Source organism: Lampetra fluviatilis, chromosome 58, assembly GCF_964198595.1.
Source record: "Lampetra fluviatilis chromosome 58, kcLamFluv1.1, whole genome shotgun sequence".
Classification (NCBI taxonomy): Eukaryota; Metazoa; Chordata; class Hyperoartia; order Petromyzontiformes; family Petromyzontidae; genus Lampetra; species Lampetra fluviatilis.
Window position 1 is genome coordinate 3072333 of NC_136332.1, and position 21306 is coordinate 3093638.

The 21306-nt window shown below is 49.4% G+C and overlaps 1 protein-coding gene across 4 annotated transcripts in view; it reads right to left on the reverse strand.

Annotated features, from left to right (window-relative positions):
* The window catches only part of TBC1D24 (TBC1 domain family member 24), a 525632-nt gene that overhangs the window by 461714 nt on the left and 42612 nt on the right, over positions 1–21306 (reverse strand). For 3 of the 4 annotated variants that reach the window (XM_078880748.1, XM_078880749.1, XM_078880747.1), the window contains 4 exons: positions 20924–20987; positions 16907–17002; positions 14396–14624; positions 7366–12731 (listed from right to left, as the gene is read on the reverse strand). In XM_078880748.1, coding sequence (XP_078736874.1) covers positions 12580–12731; positions 14396–14624; positions 16907–17002; positions 20924–20987 — 541 coding nt within the window. In that variant the 3' untranslated portion in view covers positions 7366–12579. Of the gene's footprint in view, positions 1–7365; positions 12732–14395; positions 14625–16906; positions 17003–20923; positions 20988–21306 lie in introns of those variants that run through there. The other variant, XR_013640389.1, reaches the window with a different exon arrangement.

Genomic DNA, 21306 nt, shown 5'->3' on the forward strand with positions numbered 1-21306 from the left:
AAATTATCGTGAGGTAAATATTTAGTGTTCCCTTTGACGTCGTCGGTGAAGAGCCAGTCACGAGTCCGCCGGGCGTCACGTGGCTCACGGCTGAAAAAGGCGGGAAACTGAAATGTGACGTCAAATCTTTGGTTCTTATAATAGTAGGTTTTTACCCTTTTAAACTGGTACAAAACTGACACCTTTATACAAGGCATCATGTTTGCAATAACCACAACACAAGTAGTCAAAAATGCAAACAAAAAGAAGCAACTCTGATAATGATAATAATATGCATATTATGACTGCTTGTGTTGTGGTTATTGCAAACATGATGCCTTGTATAAAGGTGTCAGTTTTTGTACCAGTTGAAAGGGTAAAAACCTATTACTATATTTTGCCACTGGTAAAAGAAATCTCATAGTGTCTTTGGTTCTTTTCGGTAAAGTCACGTGGGTAGACAAATACAATAATAATAAAATAAAAAAACTCAATTCAATAACGACGTTTCGGGCGCAACACAAGCGCCCGTCATCAGGTGGGAAAGGGACCGTCCATAAATGACGTCACGCGATTTTGGACGATTTTTGACCCCCCCCCCCCCGCATTCGTCACACGACGTCACAAAAAGTCAGACCCCCCCCCCTCAAATATGACGTCACAAAGCTCTGCCCCTCCTCAAAAAAGATAAAACATGCTTCAAATCGCTTTAAACTATTGCCATTGTAGTGCGTATTTAATGTGGCGCTGCACTCTGATGTTGTAGGAGAAAACATTTATTACAAAGTCTATTTAATTAAGTAGAACGTGTTGTCTATATTTATTTAAAGTTGCGCATTTTGATGCGATTTTGGACCCCCCACCCAGCCCCACCCTCCCCTGGGTAGGGAGGGGTGGGGCTGGGTGGGGAGGGGCTGGGTGGGGGGGTGGGAGGGGTGGGGCTGGGTGGGGGGTGGGAGGGGTGGGGCTGGGTGGGGGGTGGGGAGGGGCTGGGTGGGGGGTGGGAGGGGTGGGGCTGGGTGGGGAGGGGCTGGGTGGGGGGGTGGGAGGGGTGGGGCTGGGTGGGGGGTGGGAGGGGTGGGGCTGGGTGGGGGGTGGGGAGGGGCTGGGTGGGGGGTGGGAGGGGTGGGGCTGGGTGGGGTGGGGCTGGATGAGGGGTGGGAGGGGAGGGGCTGGTGGGGGGTGGGAGGGGAGGGGCTGGGTGAGGGGTGGGGCTGGGTGGGGGGTGGGAGGGGTGGGGCTGGATGGGGTGGGGCTGGGTGAGGGGTGGGGGGTGGGAGGGGAGGGGCTGGGTGGGGGGTGGTAGGGGTGGGGCTGGGTGGGGTGGGGGGTGGGAGGGGTGGGGCTGGGTGGGGAGGGGCTGGTCACCCCGTGGTGCCCTTATAAAACTCAACGTTTCACCTACTCACGCCGGCTTGTGCCCGCCCTCACAGTCGGCCATATTTGCGGAATACACCACGCCGCCGTTGACTCTGGCCATTGACCGAGCAACCCAACGTTCCTACCAGCTCCCTCCGCAGGACAATGTGTTTTATTCACAGAAGTCCAGTTAGGGGCACGGGTGTAAGAACGTGACAATTGTAGAGGAGCAGTGAGTGACGTCCGGGGAGACCCTGGGGGATAGTGACGTCATGTCCCAGGGGGGTATTTAGGGGGAAGCCCGTGACGTCAGAGGGGTCGTCGTGGGAGCCGGGAACGGGAGAGGTTGGAGGTTGGGTACCCGGGGTAGCCTCGGTCTGACAGGAGGCTAAGGTTTCGATTTAAAGCTTTCGTGACTGCAGGGATTCATCTTCTTGGTTATTTCGGTAAAGTCACGTAGAAGGGAAATAATAAAATAATAAAAATTAAACATAATAAAATACAATTCTCACGACGTTTCGGCCACAACGCAAGCAGCCGTCATCAGGTGAAGAACAGGTCTGTCGGGGAGACAGCGCCTGGATGACGTCGTGAGAATTATTTTATTGTTTTATTTTTATTATTTTATCATTTCCCTTCTACGTGACTTTACCGAAAGAACCAAGAAGAGGAGGCTAAGGGTGGCTACTTCACCCGACCGGCCCAAGTGGGGTTCGCCCTCGGCCGGTGCAGGGAGGAGAGCCCAGGTAGTAGCCGGGGTGGTAGGATCCCCATTACCCGTGTCCCCCTGGGGAGTATAGTCTAGGCTCTAGGGCATCCCTTATTAGGCGTAAGCCGGTGAACCCAGTTAGGCGTAAGCCCCAAAACACGTTCCTTCGCAGTGGGCAGGTAGGACCTTGGTTGGACAGCGCATTCGTGCACGACGGACAAATATGCACGACAGACAGACAAATAATCCCTGGTGGGCAGTGTGGAGCCTGTTGTTCCTACCTGTGTAGAAGACAACTTGACTTGAGGGAGCCAGGCAGCCAGCCAGGTAGCCAGCCCCCTCAACTATCGGCCCCTCCCCCTTGCTTAGGCAACTCCCCTGACCCCACCTCCCTTAGGCCCCTCCCCTGACCCCCCCCCATATCCTTAGGCCCCTCCCCTGACCACCCCCCCCCCCATTTTAGGCCCCTCCCCTGACCCCCCCCCCCCATCCATAGGCCCCTCCCCTGACTCCCCTCCCTTAGGCCCCTCCCCTGACCCCCCCCCCTCAGGCCCCTCCCCTGACCCCCCCCATCCATAGGCCCCTCCCCTGACTCCCCTCCCTTAGGCCCCTCCTCTGACCCCCCCCTCAGGCCCCTCCCCTGACCACCCCCCCCATATCCTTAGGCCCCTCCCCTGATCCTCCTCCCTTAGGCACCTCCCATACCCGGTAGTCAGTCTCCACCAATCAAATATTCCTCTTGATATGCAAATTATTTTGTCAAGGCGCTCTTCCCCCTCCAACCCAAGCTTAAATATACGCTGCCAAGCCTGGAGTGTGTCATTCAGACGCTGTCTTTCAGACAGACCTGTTCTTCACCTGAGGACGGCTGCTTGCGTTGTGGCCGAAACGTCGTGAGGATTATTTTATTATTGTTTTATTATTTTATTATTTTATTATTTCCCTTCTACGTGACTTTACCGAAAGAACCAAGAAGATGAATCAAAGAGCTGTTTATGTTATATATTTATTTATGCACGACAGTCAGACAGACAAATAATCCCTGGTGGGCAGTGTGGAACATCTTGTTCCTTCCCGTATAAACTTGGCGTGAGCCCCCTACGACTCGCCTGCCTCCGCGTCGTAGTTTGCACTGCAACACGTTAACAATGACGAACCCGATTTAAAGCTTTCGTGACTGCAGGGATTCATCTTCTTGGTTCTTTCGGTAAAGTCACGTAGAATGGAAATAATAAAATAAAAAAAGTATTATTTTATTTTATTATTTCCATTCTACGTGACTTTATAATAAAATAAAATAATACTTTTTTTTATTTTATTATTTCCATTCTACGTGACTTTACCGAAAGAACCAAGAAAATGACGAACCCCCACGATCAGATCGCAGTAAAGCACAAGGAAGGTGAGAACTCATCACCCACCCACGCACGTGCAAACACAACGCCAAACCATCCCACATCATACCTGCCAAAGCCCCACCGAGAAATTCACTTGTTTTTCAAAAGCTTCCTGGCCACGAATTATCGCTCGGCAAAAAAAAAGTGGCTCGTCATTTGGGGCCGTCCATAAATGACGTCACGCACCTAGGGGGGGGGGGGTCAGACATTTGTGACGATGTGTGACGAGGGGGGAGGAGGCGTTTGAGAAATGTGACGTCACATCAAAAAGCGCAACTTTAAATGAATATAGACAACACTTTTTACTTAATTAAATAGACTTTTTAAATAAATGTTTCCTCCTACAACATCAGAGTGCAGCGCCACATTAAATACGCACTACAATGACAATAGTTTAAAGCGATTTGAAGCATGTTTTTTGGGGGGGGGGAGGGGGGCAGAGCTTTGTGACGTCATATTTGAGGGGGGGTCTGACTTTTTGTGACGTTGTGTGACGAAGGGGGGGGGGGTCAAAAATCGTCCAAAATCGCGTGACGTCATTTATGGACGGCCCCTTTGCACACTGCCCATGATGTAGGTTTCCTTTTAAGGCAACACACACACACAGTGGGTGCTGACGAAATGTGTCCCAAGTTTATATTTGTGATGACGCACTACTGCCAGCGTTGCAGGAGCAACATCCGTGAAAAAAAAGAGATTTGTAGCTCATCGGATTCCTCCAGTATGAATATTCTGATGATTCTGATCACTGCAACGTAAGATAATTCTGACTGGATGTACCACCCCACCTCACACAGTTTTTTGCCAAGTTCAAATCCAGGCATCCAAGTCCGTTCCGTGTTTTTTTTTTCTTCAAAGAAATATTGCGCTCTCATTTCAGAATTGATCTCTTTTTATTGAATCGAACCAATGAAATGTCACAACAACAACAACAACCACAACCATTTAATCATCACAACAACAACAACAACCATTTAATCGTTCACAAGATCAGCCCCCCGACTGGTCACATTCATAAATATTTCACTGTTATGAGAATTTCAGCTAATCGCAACTAAAGTCATCACCAGGGTTCAACACTTTCATCACCGCACGCGCACATCACGATGATGATACTGATGACAAGTAAACAATACACTCACCAATGTACAATTAGGGCTCAAGGAATGATGATGATGATGGTGGTGGTGGTGGTGCAGCGGGTAGCGCTACTCTGCGCTACGAACCCGGCGCCCCGAGTTCGATCCCCGCTCACGGCCAACACCGGTGACGATTATCTGGACCGGTCCTGGGCCTCCCCTAGTTCAACTCAGCCTCAAATGAGTACCTGGTGCGGTGTGTAAACATCGCCACTGGGGGAGACAAAGGCGGCCGGGCCTGGTGTTGGCCACCCACCCCCTCGTGTGCCGTGCCGGCCTTCAGGTGCTGCTACTTGCTAACAGGGCTTGCCCCAAGTCTGTTAAGGCTACACAGGGCATCTTGGTCTTGTTTGGTGGTTGCGATGATGAAAGTCACACTCATCACCTGTACACGCAAGTCACAAGGAGTGGAAATTGATGATGATGATGAAGACGAAAATTGCTGATATGGTGGTGCTGGTGGTGGTGTTGACAATGTATTAATCTTTTCCACAGACCAAATCCAGCCTCATCTCCTTGGTCATTTAAGCTCCATCAACACTGTATGTATTGTATGTTGAACTTCTTTCGCACCATACATAGCCAACCGCAATAATCGTAGGTGCAGGGAGAAGAACAAACTAAACAAGCAGTTCTAAAAGAAATTAACTTGTCAATCTTCTAGACGACGATTTTAAAGTGCATAACTCCCAGTGGCTTCAGGACAGAGCGTTCCAGACGGCCGCAGAAAGCGCGTGACGCTGTGACCGTCTTCGTCCGACGGCTAGCCAACAAGCCCGCACGCAGTACGCGCGTACGGCACTGAACCACAGGTCACCACGATACCTGCTGCTGCTATGCAAGATACCGGTGGAGGGGAAACAAAAAAAGAATCTTCTTGGTTCTTTCGGTAAAGTCACGTAGAAGGAAAATAAAACAATAATAAAAATAAAACATAATAAATTGATTCTCACGACGTTTCGACCACAACGCAAGCAGCCGTCTTCAGGTGGAGAACAGGTCTGTCGGGGAGACAGCGTCTGAAGCTCTTGTCTTGAAGCTCTGTCTTCTCGACAGACCTGTTCTCCACCTGAAGACGGCTGCTTGCGTTGTGGCCGAAACGTCGTGAGAATAATTGTATTATGTTATATTTTTATTATTTTATTATTTCCCTTCTACGTGACTTTACCGAAAGAACCAAGAAGATGAATCCCTGCAGTCACGAAAGCTTTACATCGAAAAAAAATCATCATTCCTGCCCACCACCCCGCACCAACACGGATGGCCAATCCCCCGCGGCAGCCGTCCGAGGCAAACGCGGGAAGGTTGGCAACCCGAGTAGCTGTTGATGATGATGACGATGGGAGAGACACCACACACAACTGATGGATTACACGTAGTCAGCACGAGAGGGAGAGCTCCGTGGAGTGATGATTGTGCTTTTGACACGGAGCAGGGCTTTCGTGACCAATGTCACCCCCGTTGGGATTTGTGCACACAACGTTGTAATACGGTGTTGTTTTTTCCTTTCTGGAAGATTTGCTGGTTTATCTGTTGTGCGTCGTCGCTTTAAGATGTTCATGTTTTTTTGTTTGTTGCGGTTGCACCCGACTCAAGAGCCGCATGGCTCACAGGTCTACACCTAATAAATAAATGAATGAAATGAAATGAAACCCGTAAGAGGTTTTTGTTGGGGGGTTAGATCGCGTAAATACAAACGTGTCGTTAAACCCGCCACCACCCGACACAGCCGATTAGTACGGTTTGTCACGTGAGCAGAACGTGCCACTTCTCGTTAGTAGTACACAGTTGGAGAGTAAACCCACGACTACATTTAAAATCCGAATACTCACATCTGAGCACCATGGATGATTGTGATGGCAGTGGTATTGTGGGGAGTGGTGGTGCAGCGGTTAGCGCTACACGCTGCACTACAGAAACCGGTGCCCAGAGTTCGATTCCCGCTCACTGCCAACACCAGTGACGATCATCTGAACCGGTCCTGGGCCTCCCCTAGGTCGACTCAACCTCAAATGAGTACCTGCTGGCCACCCGCCCCCTCGTGTGCCGTGCCGACCTTCATTGGTGCTCGCTCACAGCACTTGCCCCAACAGTGTGTGAAGGCTAGACGGGGGATCTTTGTCTTTCGATGATGAACGACGTATCACACTGCTGTACGCAGCGACGTATACACTGATGGTGATGTTGGCGGTGGAGATTGATGGTGGAAATGAGGGTGGTGGTGGCGTTGATGATGACTTGCACATCACACTGCTGTACACACAGGACACTGGCAGTGTTGATGGTGATATTGGTCGTGAGTATGAGCGACATCCCACCACTGCATACAAAGCTTTCAAGAGCCGATTATGGCAACCGTCACACACCCCACCGCATGCAGATATCACACCCGCCGAGGACAATTACAGGGACTCCTCTACTTACGAACACTCGACTTAAAACTTTCAGAGATACGAACAAACCTGTCCGTATGTCCAGTTGCCTGTTCGGACCGAGAGTTGTAAGTTCAATCGCCGCGCAATAGATGGCGGTGGTGGCATCTACATCTGCATAACGTGAAGAACCAGCGGCATCTACATCTGCAGAACGTGAAGAACCAGTGGCATCTACATCTGCAGAACGTGAAGAACCAGTGGCATCTACATCTGCAGAACGTGAAGAACCAGTGGCATCTACATCTGCAGAACGTGAAGAACCAGTAGCATCTACATCTGCAGAACGTGAAGAACCAGTGGCATCTACATCTGCAGAACGTGAAGAACCAGTGGCATCTACATCTGCAGAAAGTGAAGAACCAATGGCATCTACATCTGCAGAACGTTAAGAACCAGTGGCATCTACATCTGCAGAACGTGAAGAACCAGCGGCATCTGCAGAACGTGAAGAACCAGCGGCATCTAGATCTGCAGAATGTGAAGAACCAGTGGCATCTACATCTGCAGAACGTGAAGAACCAGTGGCATCTACATCTGCAGAACGCGAAAAACCAGTGGCATCTACATCTGCAGGAGATTATACAACTTTTAAAACCATTCCCCGTGTTTAGCGCCCACACCATTCAACATTTTTGCAATTGACAGGAGTAAAGTTGGACTTACGAACCAATCGACTTACAAACAGACCTCTGGAACCTAACGTGTTCGTGCGTAGAGGAGTCCCGGCATTAACGAATCACAAAATTGCACCAACTATTCACAACGAGTCGTATTATGATGCCGACGACGATCACGACTCGCACACACGACACTACTTGTGCTCACAAATCACAACCAGCAAACGCTCCACGTATTTTCAAAACCATTCCATGATTTCAAGACAAATTCTAATAAACAGTGTCAGGTCAACATAATTCACGGGAGGAAAATGAAAAAAAAAATAGATTTTTTGAAACCAAAAACGAGAACATTCTAAAGCGACTCTTCGCTCGATCGATAACGTAAAACAACCGGACGCCAATTCGCGAGCGCGATCAAAATCACCGGAATTGCCAAGCGCCGTGGCGCCTGAATTGCGACGGTCAGAACAATAAAGTGTCTTGGAGACCCGGGACCTAAATATTGTGATGCGAGTCGGAACGTCGCACGTCCGACTCGCCTGGGGGGTCTCGGGTGTAGGGCGGATATGTTCAAAAGGTGGTCGGATATGCGAACGGCCGTATATAAACATGACGGTTCGTTTCGATTTAAAGCTTTCGTGACTGCAGGGATTCATCTTCTTGGTTCTTTCGGTAAAGTCACGTAGAAGGGAAGTAATAAAATAATAAAAATAATAAAATAATTATTTTTATTGTAATCAAACATAATAAAATTATTTTTTTATTGTGTTTTATTTTTATTTTAATAAAACATAATACAATAATTATTTTATTGTGTTTTCTTTTTATTATTTTAATAAAACATAATAAAATAATTATTTTATTGTGTTTTCTTTTTATTATTTTAATAAAACATAATAAAATAATTATTTTATTATGTTTTATTTTTATTATTTTATTACTTCCCTTCTACGTGACTTTACCGAAAGAACCAAGAAGATGACGGTTCGTTGTTTTAGTAACCTTGACCTCTCTGTGCCACGATCGTTGCGGAGGTTAATCTGCCCGAGCCGATTAGCGCGGCAGGAAATGTATTAAACTTTCGTTTGAGTGTCGATTTACGTCTGCAATATGTTCCGATTGCTCGTGTGATTTCTGTTTACTTCAACGTTATACGTTTGTCACTTTGACGACGGAGGTCGCTCTTGCAAACGAGACTCATCCTGGTCTCTAGAGTTAGCCCTCTCTCTCTCTCTCACCCGGTGAAACAAAAGAGTTGAAACTTTTGTAAACTTGAACACCACCTTGTAACAAATACCGTACCAAGCGTGGGCAGATACATCGGTTAAAAGTGCGGATGCGTGAGGGTCGGATACACGAAACTGTTTTGTCGTTTACAAAAAGTGCTTTAACAGTGACGGGCAAAACCCCCTACGCATATTCCAGGGAGGGGGATAACACACGAGGTCGCGGAGATGATGGCAAGACATTAAGCCGAGTTGAAATTATATAATGCTGCTGCATCAATATTGATGAGGTCATGCACGAAGGTGACACACCACAGACCCCGGTCCAAATGGGCGTCTCACCTTCGCCCCGGCCTTTCACCGCAACTGCGGGATGGCATTCCACATTGCGCAGGGGGCCGTTTGCAGAGCGAGCGAGCGTCAGGCCGTCTGACGTGTTTTGCACCTCGAACGCAGCCATGCCGGGCAGAGCTGCACCCGAGGTGCGTTGCACAAGATGGACCACCGAAACGATATCGAAGTTTGTACTGACGAACGTTACCACTCTTCCTACCCGCTCCCTTGCTCTCAAAGGGACCGGTGTCCAATAGCTTTTCACCCGGTTCATCAACAACAACAATAAATACAACAACACGGCGTGGATTTATACAGCTTCTCGATTTGACCACGTCTTCAAGATGCTGTACAGAAACAGAGAGCCATGAGACTCGCTTCGGGAGCCAAGACCCCCAGAGGACCCATCGTCTCGCCTTCGAGACCCGAATAACCAAATACATGGATTTACATGGCATCTAAGTGCGAACGCGTCCCAAAGACGCGGTACTGAAATTGTGGGCGTAGTTTTAGTTTATAGAGAGAGAGAGACAGTTGGTCAGAGGCAGAGGAGAAGTTTAAGAGCCTGCACTTGTACAGGGGGCAGGGAGCAAAGGTCGCAACCGGGCACCCGATACCCATACCCTACTCGATACCCGATACCCGTACCCTACCCGATACCCGTACCCTACCCGATACCCGTACCCTACCCGATACCCGGCTACCCGTACCCAGCCTGGTAAGGGTACGGGTACCCGTTTGCGACCCTGGTGCGGCCGGGTACGGGTACGGGTAGGCCGTGAGTCACTGGTGAGTAACCGTTTGTCACTCATTTCCCAACGTCTTGTCTCTTCTCACAATTCAAGTTCCTAGAATCAACCCACCCACACCTGCAACATGGCTTCATCCCAAAGGTCGCAATCAGGTACCTGATACCCGTACCCTACCCGTACCCGGCCGGGTACGGGTAGCCGGGTATCGGGTAGGGTACAAGTACCCGTTTGCGACCCTGGTGCGGCCGGGTACGGGTAAGGAATCAAAACCCGTTTGCGACCTCTGGCAGGGAGTCAACAACGGGCGACTGGGGGGGGAGGTGGAGACAAGGAAGTTCCAGACGGTGGGGAAAGCAGAGAACAAACGAGCGACGGTCGATTCACGCCGTCGGGAAATCGACTGCTATGCTCGCGCTAAGCGAGGGCGAATTGCAAGCGGGGCTTTAAACGCGTGTGTCTGGGTCACACCTGACACACGACGCCCACTACAGGGAACTCCTCGCACCATGCGGTGGTCGTCGTGGTCGACGCATTCAGAAATAGGGAAGCACGAAGAGAAACCGCACGAGGAGACGGCTGCCCGCCAAGGAGCGCACAGAGTACACACACACACAACGTTGCCCGACGTCTGGACGCGTAGCCGCATACGAGCGGATTCAAACCGCGTAGGGTAGAAATAGCCTAGCCGCAGACACGGCGCGAAACTGCACAAACTGAGCCCGCTTGAAGCGGGGGGAGACGTGTCGTCCTCTCTCTCGCTGTGGGCTGTGGTCACTACTACAAGGTGCCATGGTGGCTAGGAGATGTGAGCTACATCGCCTGGAATACAGGAGGTCGTGGGTTCGATCCCGAACCTGACGCCTGAATATTTAGAGTTTGCGTCCTTCGGTTTTCCCCTCCACATATAGAATCAACGTCAAGCGTTTAGAGTATTTTGGCTGCTATACATTTCCACGTCATCACGAGCCCACTTCTCCGGGCTATAATTTGTGGCCAGGTCGTTGTGAAAAGAATCTAGGTAGTTCGGTGGGCTTTACCTGGTTAAAAAAGAAAAAAAAGAAAAAAAATTGCTTATTTGTTGCATGCCAGCCACACAGCGACCCAGACAATATTTGAAGAGGGAATTCTGCCCTACAGTTGCTGTGAATGGGCTTCTAAGAAAATAGTCAACGAACTCCAAAACGGATATGTCATGTAACACAGTAGCTGCCTTGTGGAGATCGCGACAGTGAAATGGGTACATTGGGTAAATGTTTACACGCGGAACTTTAAACATAAACGTTACAAATACAGGAATCGAAGAGGTATCCTCCCAATGCATCGTGTAATGGTACCCACCCCTCACAGGGATGGAACATTCCTGGGGTATGAACTCTGGAATGTACCATTTCTTTTTCTCTGGGGGGGTCACATTGAGGCACATCTCAAAGTCACTTGAAAGTATTTTTTTACTTTAACTGAAAAAAAAATTGCAAAGCAGAGGCTCAAATGGCCCAAAAGGCGGAGTGGACTGCAGCCTACAGCACTCGTGAACGTACACCAGATGAGAATGAATAAGTTAATGCGTTTCTTGAATTGAGAAAAGTTATAGGGAGTCGGAGGAAGAGACGGGGGGGGGGGGGATTCCAAAGTGGAGCAGTGTGAGAGAAGAAGCAGAGAGAGGTAAGTGAAAGCGACCTGCAGTGTGGTGAGTGGGTGGGTGAGTAGGTGAGTGGGTGAGTGAGTGAGTGAGTGGGTGAGTGTGTTGTTGTTGTCACCTGCAGTGTGGTGAGTGGGTGGGTGAGTGAATGGGTGAGTGTGTTGTTGTGACCTGCAGTGTGGCGAGTGGGTGGGTGAGTGGGTGGGTGAATGGGTGGGCGAGTGGGTGGGTGAGTGGGTGGGTGTGTTGTTGTGACCTGCAGTGTGGTGAGTGAGTGGGTGGGTGAATGGGTGAGTGAATGGGTGAGTGTGTTGTTGTGACCTGCAGTGTGGTGAGTGGGTGGGTGAGGGTGTTGTTGTCACCTGCAGTGTGGTGAGTGGGTGGGTGAGTGGGTGAGTGTGTTGTTGTGACCTGCAGTGTGGTGAGTGGGTGGGTGAATGGGTGGGTGTGTTGTTGTGACCTGCAGTGTGGCGAGTGGGTGGGTGAGTGTGTTGTTGTTGTCACCTGCAGTGTGGTGGTTGAACAGTGTGGATGAGACAAAAGTCAGTCTGGAAGACCGAGTCTTTAACGTGGGCAGAGAAAGCAATGAGCCAACTTCCCGGGAGCGGTAACCGTGGCAGCAGCGACAGAAGAGTGCTCAGGCTACGCCACGATTGATCGATTGATCGATTGATTGAATGATCGAATGATCGATTGATCGATTGATGAAGGCGCCAGGATACTTTTTTCCGACCGCAAGAGCCGAAGTCGTGTCGCCGACGTCGCAGCTCAAACTCTATCCACCATTAGCCCGGCCGCCTGGCCCTGCTTGGCCCCAAAGCCAGATTCGGATTATCCAGCGAAGCCGGCTGTCACTCACGAGCTCGGCTCGACAAACGGGAAGGTGATGTACCCCCCCGGGGGGAGGGGGTTGGGGGCCCGGCTTCGGTGTGTGCTAGTGGAGGAAAAAAAGTGGGTGTGCGATGTGGTTCAAGGCTTTCGCGGGAGGAGGTCATTGGCCACTCTCGGCAAAGCCCCAGACCTCCAGGATCTGCACCTGAAAGGTCTCCGTGCACAGCGGCGGGTTGGCGAAAGTGTCGCAGGGTGCCGTGCGCCCGTGGTTCAGCTCGGAGTCGAGGTAGAGGGCCTGACCACCACCGCCACCTGCACACGCACAAGACGACACAAGACAAATATTCACCCCCCCCCGTATAGCCTTTAACAGACTGACGAAGATGCAAGGGCTTGCATCTTGAATCCTTGCATCACTTGATGCAGCAAATCTGGCTGTGACGGTCCCACCTGATGACGGAGACTTGTGTTGCCTCCGAAACGTCGTGATATTATTTTTATTAATTTTAATTTCATTTTTTACCTACGTGACTTTACCGAAAGAACCAAGAGTAGATATATATATATATACTTTAACAGACTGTTGGGGCAAGTGCTGTTAGCGAGTAGCAGCACCTATGAAGGACGGCACGGCGCACGAGGTGGGGTGGGTGGCCGGCACCACACCCTGCCACCTCGTGGCGATGTTTACACATCGCACCAGGTACTCATTTGAGGCCTAGTCGACCTAAGAGAGACCCAGGACCGGCTCAGATAATTGTCACTGGCAATCGCCGTGAGCGGGAATCGAACTCGGGTCACCGGGTTCGTAGCGCAGCACAGCGCTAACCGCTACTACACCACCGAGTAAGTTTTAGAGGAGCTTGGTTTGGCCCGATTTTTTTTATTTAGCAAAGATTTATACTTGTATTTTTTATCTGTATTGTATTATGATTGTTATTGGGATCAAACATCGAAATGGAATTTTTTGCACTTTCTGTACGCAGCAGGATTTTATTGTTTACTTACGAGATGTTCAGATTTGTGTACAATGAATTGTAGGTGGATCTTGTAATTTTATTGTTTGTTGCGGTTGAACCCAAATCAAGAGCCGAATGGCTCGCAGGGTAAATCCTAATAAATTAAACTGAAACTGAAACACACCACACACGCCACACGCCACACACCACACACACCCCACACACACCACACCACACACCACAAACACACACACCACACACACACACCCCACACACCACAAACACACCACACACACCCCACACACACTACACACCCACACCACACACACCCCACACACGCCACACACACACCACACACACTACACACACACTCCACACACGCCACACACCACACACACCACACCACACACACCCCACACCACACACACCACAAACACACACACACACACCACACACACACCACACACCACACCGACACACACGCCACACACACGCCACACACACCACACCACACACACCACACCACACACACCACACCACACACACCCCACACCACACACACCACACACACACCACACACCACACACACCCCACACACACACCACACACACTACACACACACTCCACACACGCCACACACCACACACACCACACCACACACACCCCACACCACACACACCACAAACACACACACACACACCACACACACACCACACACCACACCGACACACACGCCACACACACGCCACACACACCACACCACACACACCACACCACACACACCCCACACCACACACACCACACACACACCACACACCACACCGACACACACACCACACACACACCCCACACACACACCACACACCCCACACACACCCCACACACACACCACACACACCCCACACACCCCACACACACCCCACACACACCCCACACACACCACACACACCCACACACACCACAAACACACACACACACCACACACACAAACACCCCACACACCCGCCACACACTCACCTATAATGATGCTCTCCGCATTCCCGGCCATAAACATGGACGCGGTTTTGCTGGGCAGCCCGAAGTGTTTGGTGGCGAGGAAGGGCGACAGGCGATCCGAGCGCGGCTCTTCAACCCCAGCGGGGGGCAAGGGGGCGACAGCGTCGCCCGTGTCGCTCGCTCCCTCCGCCTGTGCCAGCTCCGGGTGTCTGATCACCACCCACTCGTAGCGTTCCACCTCCGGGTGCAGCTGCCGCGTGGGGAAGGTGGAATTTACCCTCCGACTTGTGTGTGTGTTTCGATTGAAAGCTTTCGTGACTGCAGGGATTCATCTTCTTGGTTTTTTCGGTGAAGTCACGTAGAAGGGAAGTAATAAAATAATAAAAATAAAACATACTAAAATAATTCTCACGACGTTTCGGCTACAACGCAAGCAGCCGTCTTCTACGTGACTTTACCGAAAAAACCAAGAAGTTGTGTGTGTGTGTGCAAGTGCATGCGGATGTATTTACGTGTGAACGCCTTACGCGCCCCGTACGTAGCTAACGCGCTGATCGGAGGTGCGGGGGAAGGACAAGAAACTAAACAACAACAAGCAGTTCTAGATAAATGAGTTCTCAATGTTGTGTAGTAGTGTATAGTGTAGTGTATAGTGTATAGTGGTGTAGTGTATAGTAGTGTAGTGTATAGTGTAGTGTATAGTAGTATAGTGTATAGTGGTGTAGTGTATAGTAGAGTAGTGTATAGTGGTGTAGTGTATAGTGTAGTGTATAGTGTATAGTGGTGTAGTGTATAGTAGTGTAGTGTATAGTGGTGTAGTGTATAGTAATGTAGTGTATAGTGTGGTGTATAGTGTATAGTAGTGTATAGTGGTGTAGTGTATAGTAGTGTAGTGTATAGTGTAGTGTATAGTAGTGTAGTGTATAGTGTAGTGTATAGTAGTGTATAGTGGTGTAGTGTATAGTAGTGTAGTGTATAGTGTAGTGTATAGTAGTGTAGTGTAGCGTATAGTTTAGTGTATAGTAGTGTAGTGTATAGTGGTGTAGTGTATAGTAGTGTAGTGTATAGTGTAGTGTATAGTAGTGTAGTGTAGCGTATAGTTTAGTGTATAGTAGTGTAGTGTATAGTGGTGTAGTGTATAGTAGTGTAGTGTATAGTGTAGTGTATAGTAGTGTAGTGTAGCGTATAGTTTAGTGTATAGTAGTATAGTGTATAGTAGTGTAGTGTATAGTGTAGTGTATAGTGTAGTGTATAGTAGTGTAGTGTATAATAGTGTAGTGTATAGTGTAGTGTATAGTAGTGTAGTGTATAGTAGTGTAGTGTATAGTGTAGTGTATAGTAGTGTAGCGTATAGTGTAGCGTATAGTAGTGTATAGTGTAGTGTATAGTAGTGTAGTGTATAGTGGTGTAGTGTCTAGTGTAGTGTATAGTGTAGTGTATAGTAGTATAGTGTATAGTAGTGTAGTGTATAGTGTAGTGTATAGTGTAGTGTATAGTAGTGTAGTGTATAATAGTGTAGTGTATAGTGTAGTGTATAGTAGTGTAGCGTATAGTGTAGCGTATAGTGTAGTGTATAGTAGTGTATAGTGTAGTGTATAGTAGTGTAGTGTATAGTGGTGTAGTGTATAGTGGTGTAGTGTATAGTAGTGTAGTGTATAGTAGTACGAACTGGTCATGGACCTCCCCTAGGTTGACTCGGCCTCAAATGAGTACCTAGTGCATTGCGTCGTAAACATCGCCACTGGGGAGACAAGGCGGCCGGGCGTGGTGATGGCCAAGCATCCCCTCGTGTGCCGTGCCGGCCTTCATAGGCGCTTGCTAACAGCACTTGCCCCTACAGTCTGTGAAGGCTAAAGGGCAGGATCTTTATCCGAGTGTGTGTGTGTATACAAATGTGTGTGTACAATGCAGCTCGTGAAGGATGCTGTGGGGCTGGTGGAGGCAGCCGTCCTCCAGGCGACAATGGAGGGTGGAGGAGCGACACTCGCAACAATGGGCTGAGCTGAAGGAATGAGTGGCAGAGTGGATGAATGAGAAAAGGGGAGTCCGACAATGAATGAGAGCGAATAATTGAGTGATCGAGAGAGAGTGCGCGTAAGATTTATTGAGCGAGCTTCTAAGTTCGTGGGCGAGTGAGTGGGCGAGAGTGTGGGAGATTTGGCGAGTGGGTGGGTGAGGGGGTGAGTGAGTGGGTGGGGGGAGGTGAGTGAGTGGGTGGGGGGGGTGAGTGAGTGGGTGAGTGAGTGGGTGAGTGAGTGGGTGGGTGGGTGAGTGAGTGGGTGAGGGGATGAGTAAGTGGGTGGGGGGGTGAGTGAGCAGGTGAGTGAGTGGGTGAAAGAGTGAGTGAGTGGGTGAGAGAGTGAGTGGGTGAGAGAGTGAGTGGGTGAGAGAGTGGGTGGGTGGGTGAGCGGGTGGGTGAGTGTGTGAGCGGGTGGGTGGGTGAGTGAGTGAGAGTGTGGGAGATTGGGTGAGTGGGTGAGTGAGCGGGTTCGTGAGTGAGTGAGTGAGTGGGTGAGTGAGAGCAGAACTCACTCTGAACACGAAACACTCCCCGGTACCGAAGAAACTCATCGTTCCTTTGCTCTTCCTCCTCTCAGCCCAGTCCGACGAGAGAAACGCCCCACACACCTACACACAAGCACACATCGCATCGTCCCCCACGGTCAACCCACTGCTGGATGAAGGCTTCCCGCACGCCACCACCTCTCGCCATCCACCGATCAGCACGATTGGCTACATTCGGTGCGAAGGAGGTTCAACATACATACGTATAAATGACTATACACAACACACTACGATACTATACACTACACAGCACACTACACAGTACACTATACACAACACACTACTATACTATACACTACACAGCACTACACAGTACACTATACACAACACACTACTATACTATACACTACACAGCACTACACAGTACACTATACACAACACACTACTATACTATACACTACACAGCACTACACAGTACACTATACACAACACACTACTATACTATACACTACACACACTACACTATACACAACACACTACTATACTATACACCACACACTACACAGTACACTATACACAACACACTACTATACTATACACTACACACACTACACAGTACACTATACACAACACACTACGATACTATACACTACACACACTACACAGTACACTATACACGACACCACTATACTATCTTCTATATTACATTATACTACTATACTACATTGAGAACTCATTTATTTAGAACTGCTTGTTGTTGCTGTCGTGTTTAGTTTGTTGTCCTTCCCCCGCACCTCCGATTAGCGCGGTTGGCTACGTACGGAGCGAAAGAAGTTCAACACGCATACATACAGGGTGGGGGGGGTGTGAGGAGTATGGGGGATGGGTGGTGGGAGGTGGATGGGTTGAACCGACGTACATTATAATTAAAGCTTCTTCCCACCCTACGTGCGGCTACGGTTTGTGCGATTTCTCGCCGTGTATGCGGCTCGGCTATTTCTGCCCAAATTTTGCTCGTGCCACGCGGCTTTAATTCACTCCGATGCGGCCGGACGCGGGACAACCTTGTATAAGATGTGTGTACTTAAAGCGCTGTTCGACAGGCAGCTCTCCCGTGCGTCAGTGACGGATTATCCAAGTAGCAAAAGTAGCTACAAATGCTACGGGCCCCGCACTTTCAAGGGCCCCGCGCTAAACGCTTTCAAGCGATCAATTCCGGTTCAGTGGTTCTGCACTTGCTTCTATTACTATAGTACTATAACGCCCTTCAACTTTTACGAACGACTGGGTGCTTAAGGTTCGCAATTTGTCGTATTATCCGGCTGTATAGCAAATTAAAAAGATACAATTTCTTTACTATGCAAGTTAAACTTTAGTGTTTTAATATTTATGTGGTTTATTTATTGCCCCTTTATAAACATATGCTATAGGCCCCGCACCAACTTCATCCGGCACTGCCGTGCCGTGCATAGGGGGTTGGGCGACTGTGTGGGTGGTCCGTGATGCTACGTATACACAGACGCGCGCACACACAGAGACACGCACACACACAGACACACGCACACACACAGACACGCGCACACACAAAGACACGCACACACACAGAGACACGCACACACACAGAGACACGCACACACACAGAGACACGCACACACACAGAGACACGCACACACACAGAGACACGCACACACACAGAGACACGCACACACACAGAGACACGCACACACACAGAGACACGTACACACAGACACACGTACGCACACACACAGAGACACGCACGCACACACACAGAGACACGCACGCACACACACAGAGACACGCACGCACACACACAGAGACACGTACACACACACAGAAACACGTACACACAGAGACACGCACGCACACAGAGACACGCACACACACAAAGAGACACGTACACACACACAGAGACACGCACGCACAGAGACACGCACGCACACAGAGACACGTACACACACAGAGACACGTACACACACAGAGACACGTACACACAGACACGCACACACAGACACGTACACAGACGCGCACACACAGACACGTACACAGACGCGCACACACAGAGACACGTACACACAGACGCGCACACACAGACACGTACACAGAGATGCATACACAAGAGATAAATATAAGAGATGTTTTCAGATACAAACACAGAGATAAATAGCTACAAACACAGAGATACACATATATATACATACACAAAGATACATACAGAGATACAACACTGTGTACTGTGTGTACTATGAACTATTAAAAAACTATTTTTATGTTACCAGATGAGCTATGTAGCTCTTGTACAGAAGCGACCTGGCCTCAAATGAGAGCTCAAAGTGGCTTATCGCGTGGAAGTTCACGGCAGCCAAGACTCTGAACGCGTGACGTTGATACTAAATGTGGAGGTGAAAACCGGAGGACCCGGGGAAAAATCCACACGACCACGGAGAGAGAGACACGCAAACTCCAAATAAACAGCAGCAGGCGTAAGGGTCGAGATCGAAACCACGACCTCCTGCATACCAGGCGAGGTAGTTAACATATTCTTAGGTTTTTTCGGTAAAGTCACGTAGGTAAAACATCAAAATTAATGAAAATAAAATAAAATAAAAACAATTCATTAATTTTGATGTTTTACCTACGTGACTTTACCGAAAAAACCTAAGAATATGATTCCTTGCAGTCACGAAAGCTTCAAATCTAGGTAGTTAATATCTCATAGCTACTGTGATGATGATGAGAGACACGAAAACTCCAAATATACAGCAGCAGACGTCAGGGTCGGGATTGAACCCACGACCTCCTGTAGACCAGGCGAGGGAGTTAACATCTCCTAGCCACCGTGATACCCAATTACTTGGCAGGAAAGCGGTCTCCTTCACCCTTTTTTGTTTTTCTGGCGCTAATCTCCTACGACGACTACGAATACTGCGACCACTACGACCGCAGAGAGCGAGGGAAACCCTCTACAGTACACGGCATATTGCAGCTACTTGTTACGTTGGTCTGTACAATAACGAAGACAAAGATCCCCTCTGTTTAACACGTAGTAGGCTTTCGCGACCAATATTAATCATAATAATGGTTTTTGGGTTAGATTATTTATAAATGTGTCGTATAATCCTCCACCACCCGACACGGCCAAACAGTAAAAAAAACGTGTCACGTTTACAAAGGACGAAATAATTCACTTCTTTACCCCACCGGTGCGTCGGAGAGTGAATCAACATCATTTACAATTGTTGAGTACGACGTTTCGCTGGTAATTACATCCAGCATCATCGGGGGATTCACCATAATGGCGAGGCCCTCCACTTGCTCCTGGTCTTAAATAGAGAAGCAGCAGCAGCAGCGGGGTGACGTCGTCATTGAACTCATTCAGGTGCAGTATGGCCTCTAACAGACTGTTGGGGCAAGTGCTGTCCGCAAGCACCGATGAAGGGCAGCAGGCGCGCACGAGGGGGTGGGTGGCCAACACCTCAAACCCGACCGCCTTTGTCCCCCCAGTGCTGATGTTTAAGGCTGAGTTGACCTAGGCAAGACCCAGGACCGGTTCAGATATTCGTCACCGACGTTGCCCGCAAGCGGGAACCGAACTCGGGTCGCCCGGGTTCGTGGCGCAGCGTAGCGCTAACCGCCACGCAAATGAGCTGCACGCGCTAAAACACAGGGTTGCTGCATTTCACGTCGATCGTGTACGAATGTTGAACTTCTTTCGCACCGTACGTAGGACGGCCGAACGCAAAAGGCGGCGGTTCTAGGAGCAACGAGTTTTCAGTCGCGATTCAAAGGTGCTCACGGCTCCTGGTGCGTTCCAGACGGCCGCGGCAGCGCACCTGAAAGCGACCGCCGCCTTTGTTCGAAGGCCAGCCAAACACCGCTGGCTAGGCAGACGTCCCGGCTAGCCGGAACGCAGGGCTCCAACCCCGCGCCCCTTCACCGCCCCCCCACCCCCCCGGCGTTAGTGCGGTGTTATTGCTCGAGACAACACTTTGTGGTGGCGGCGAGCACCACGGATCAAACACAGACCTCGCCGTCCGTCGTCTTGATGAGTAGAACGGTCGGCTCGTGTCCATCGCAGTGCGTGTAGAACCTGCGCACAGCAAAGACACATTGTGTGCGTGCGTGTTGATTACCCCATGATTAACCCAACCGGTAAATGGATATCTATTGATATTTATATGAATAAATGTATTCGAGATTTGAAGTTTTCGTGACTGCAAGGATCCATACTCTTTGGTTTATTTTCAGTAAAGTCACGTAGGTCAAAAAAATAAAAGAAATTAAAAATAAAAACAACTCAATTAAATCAAATCACGACGTTTCGGAAGCAACAGTAATTTTTCTGGAGCAGTCAACACCTGATCACGGATGCTTGTGTTGCTTCCAAAACGTCGTAATTTGATTTAATT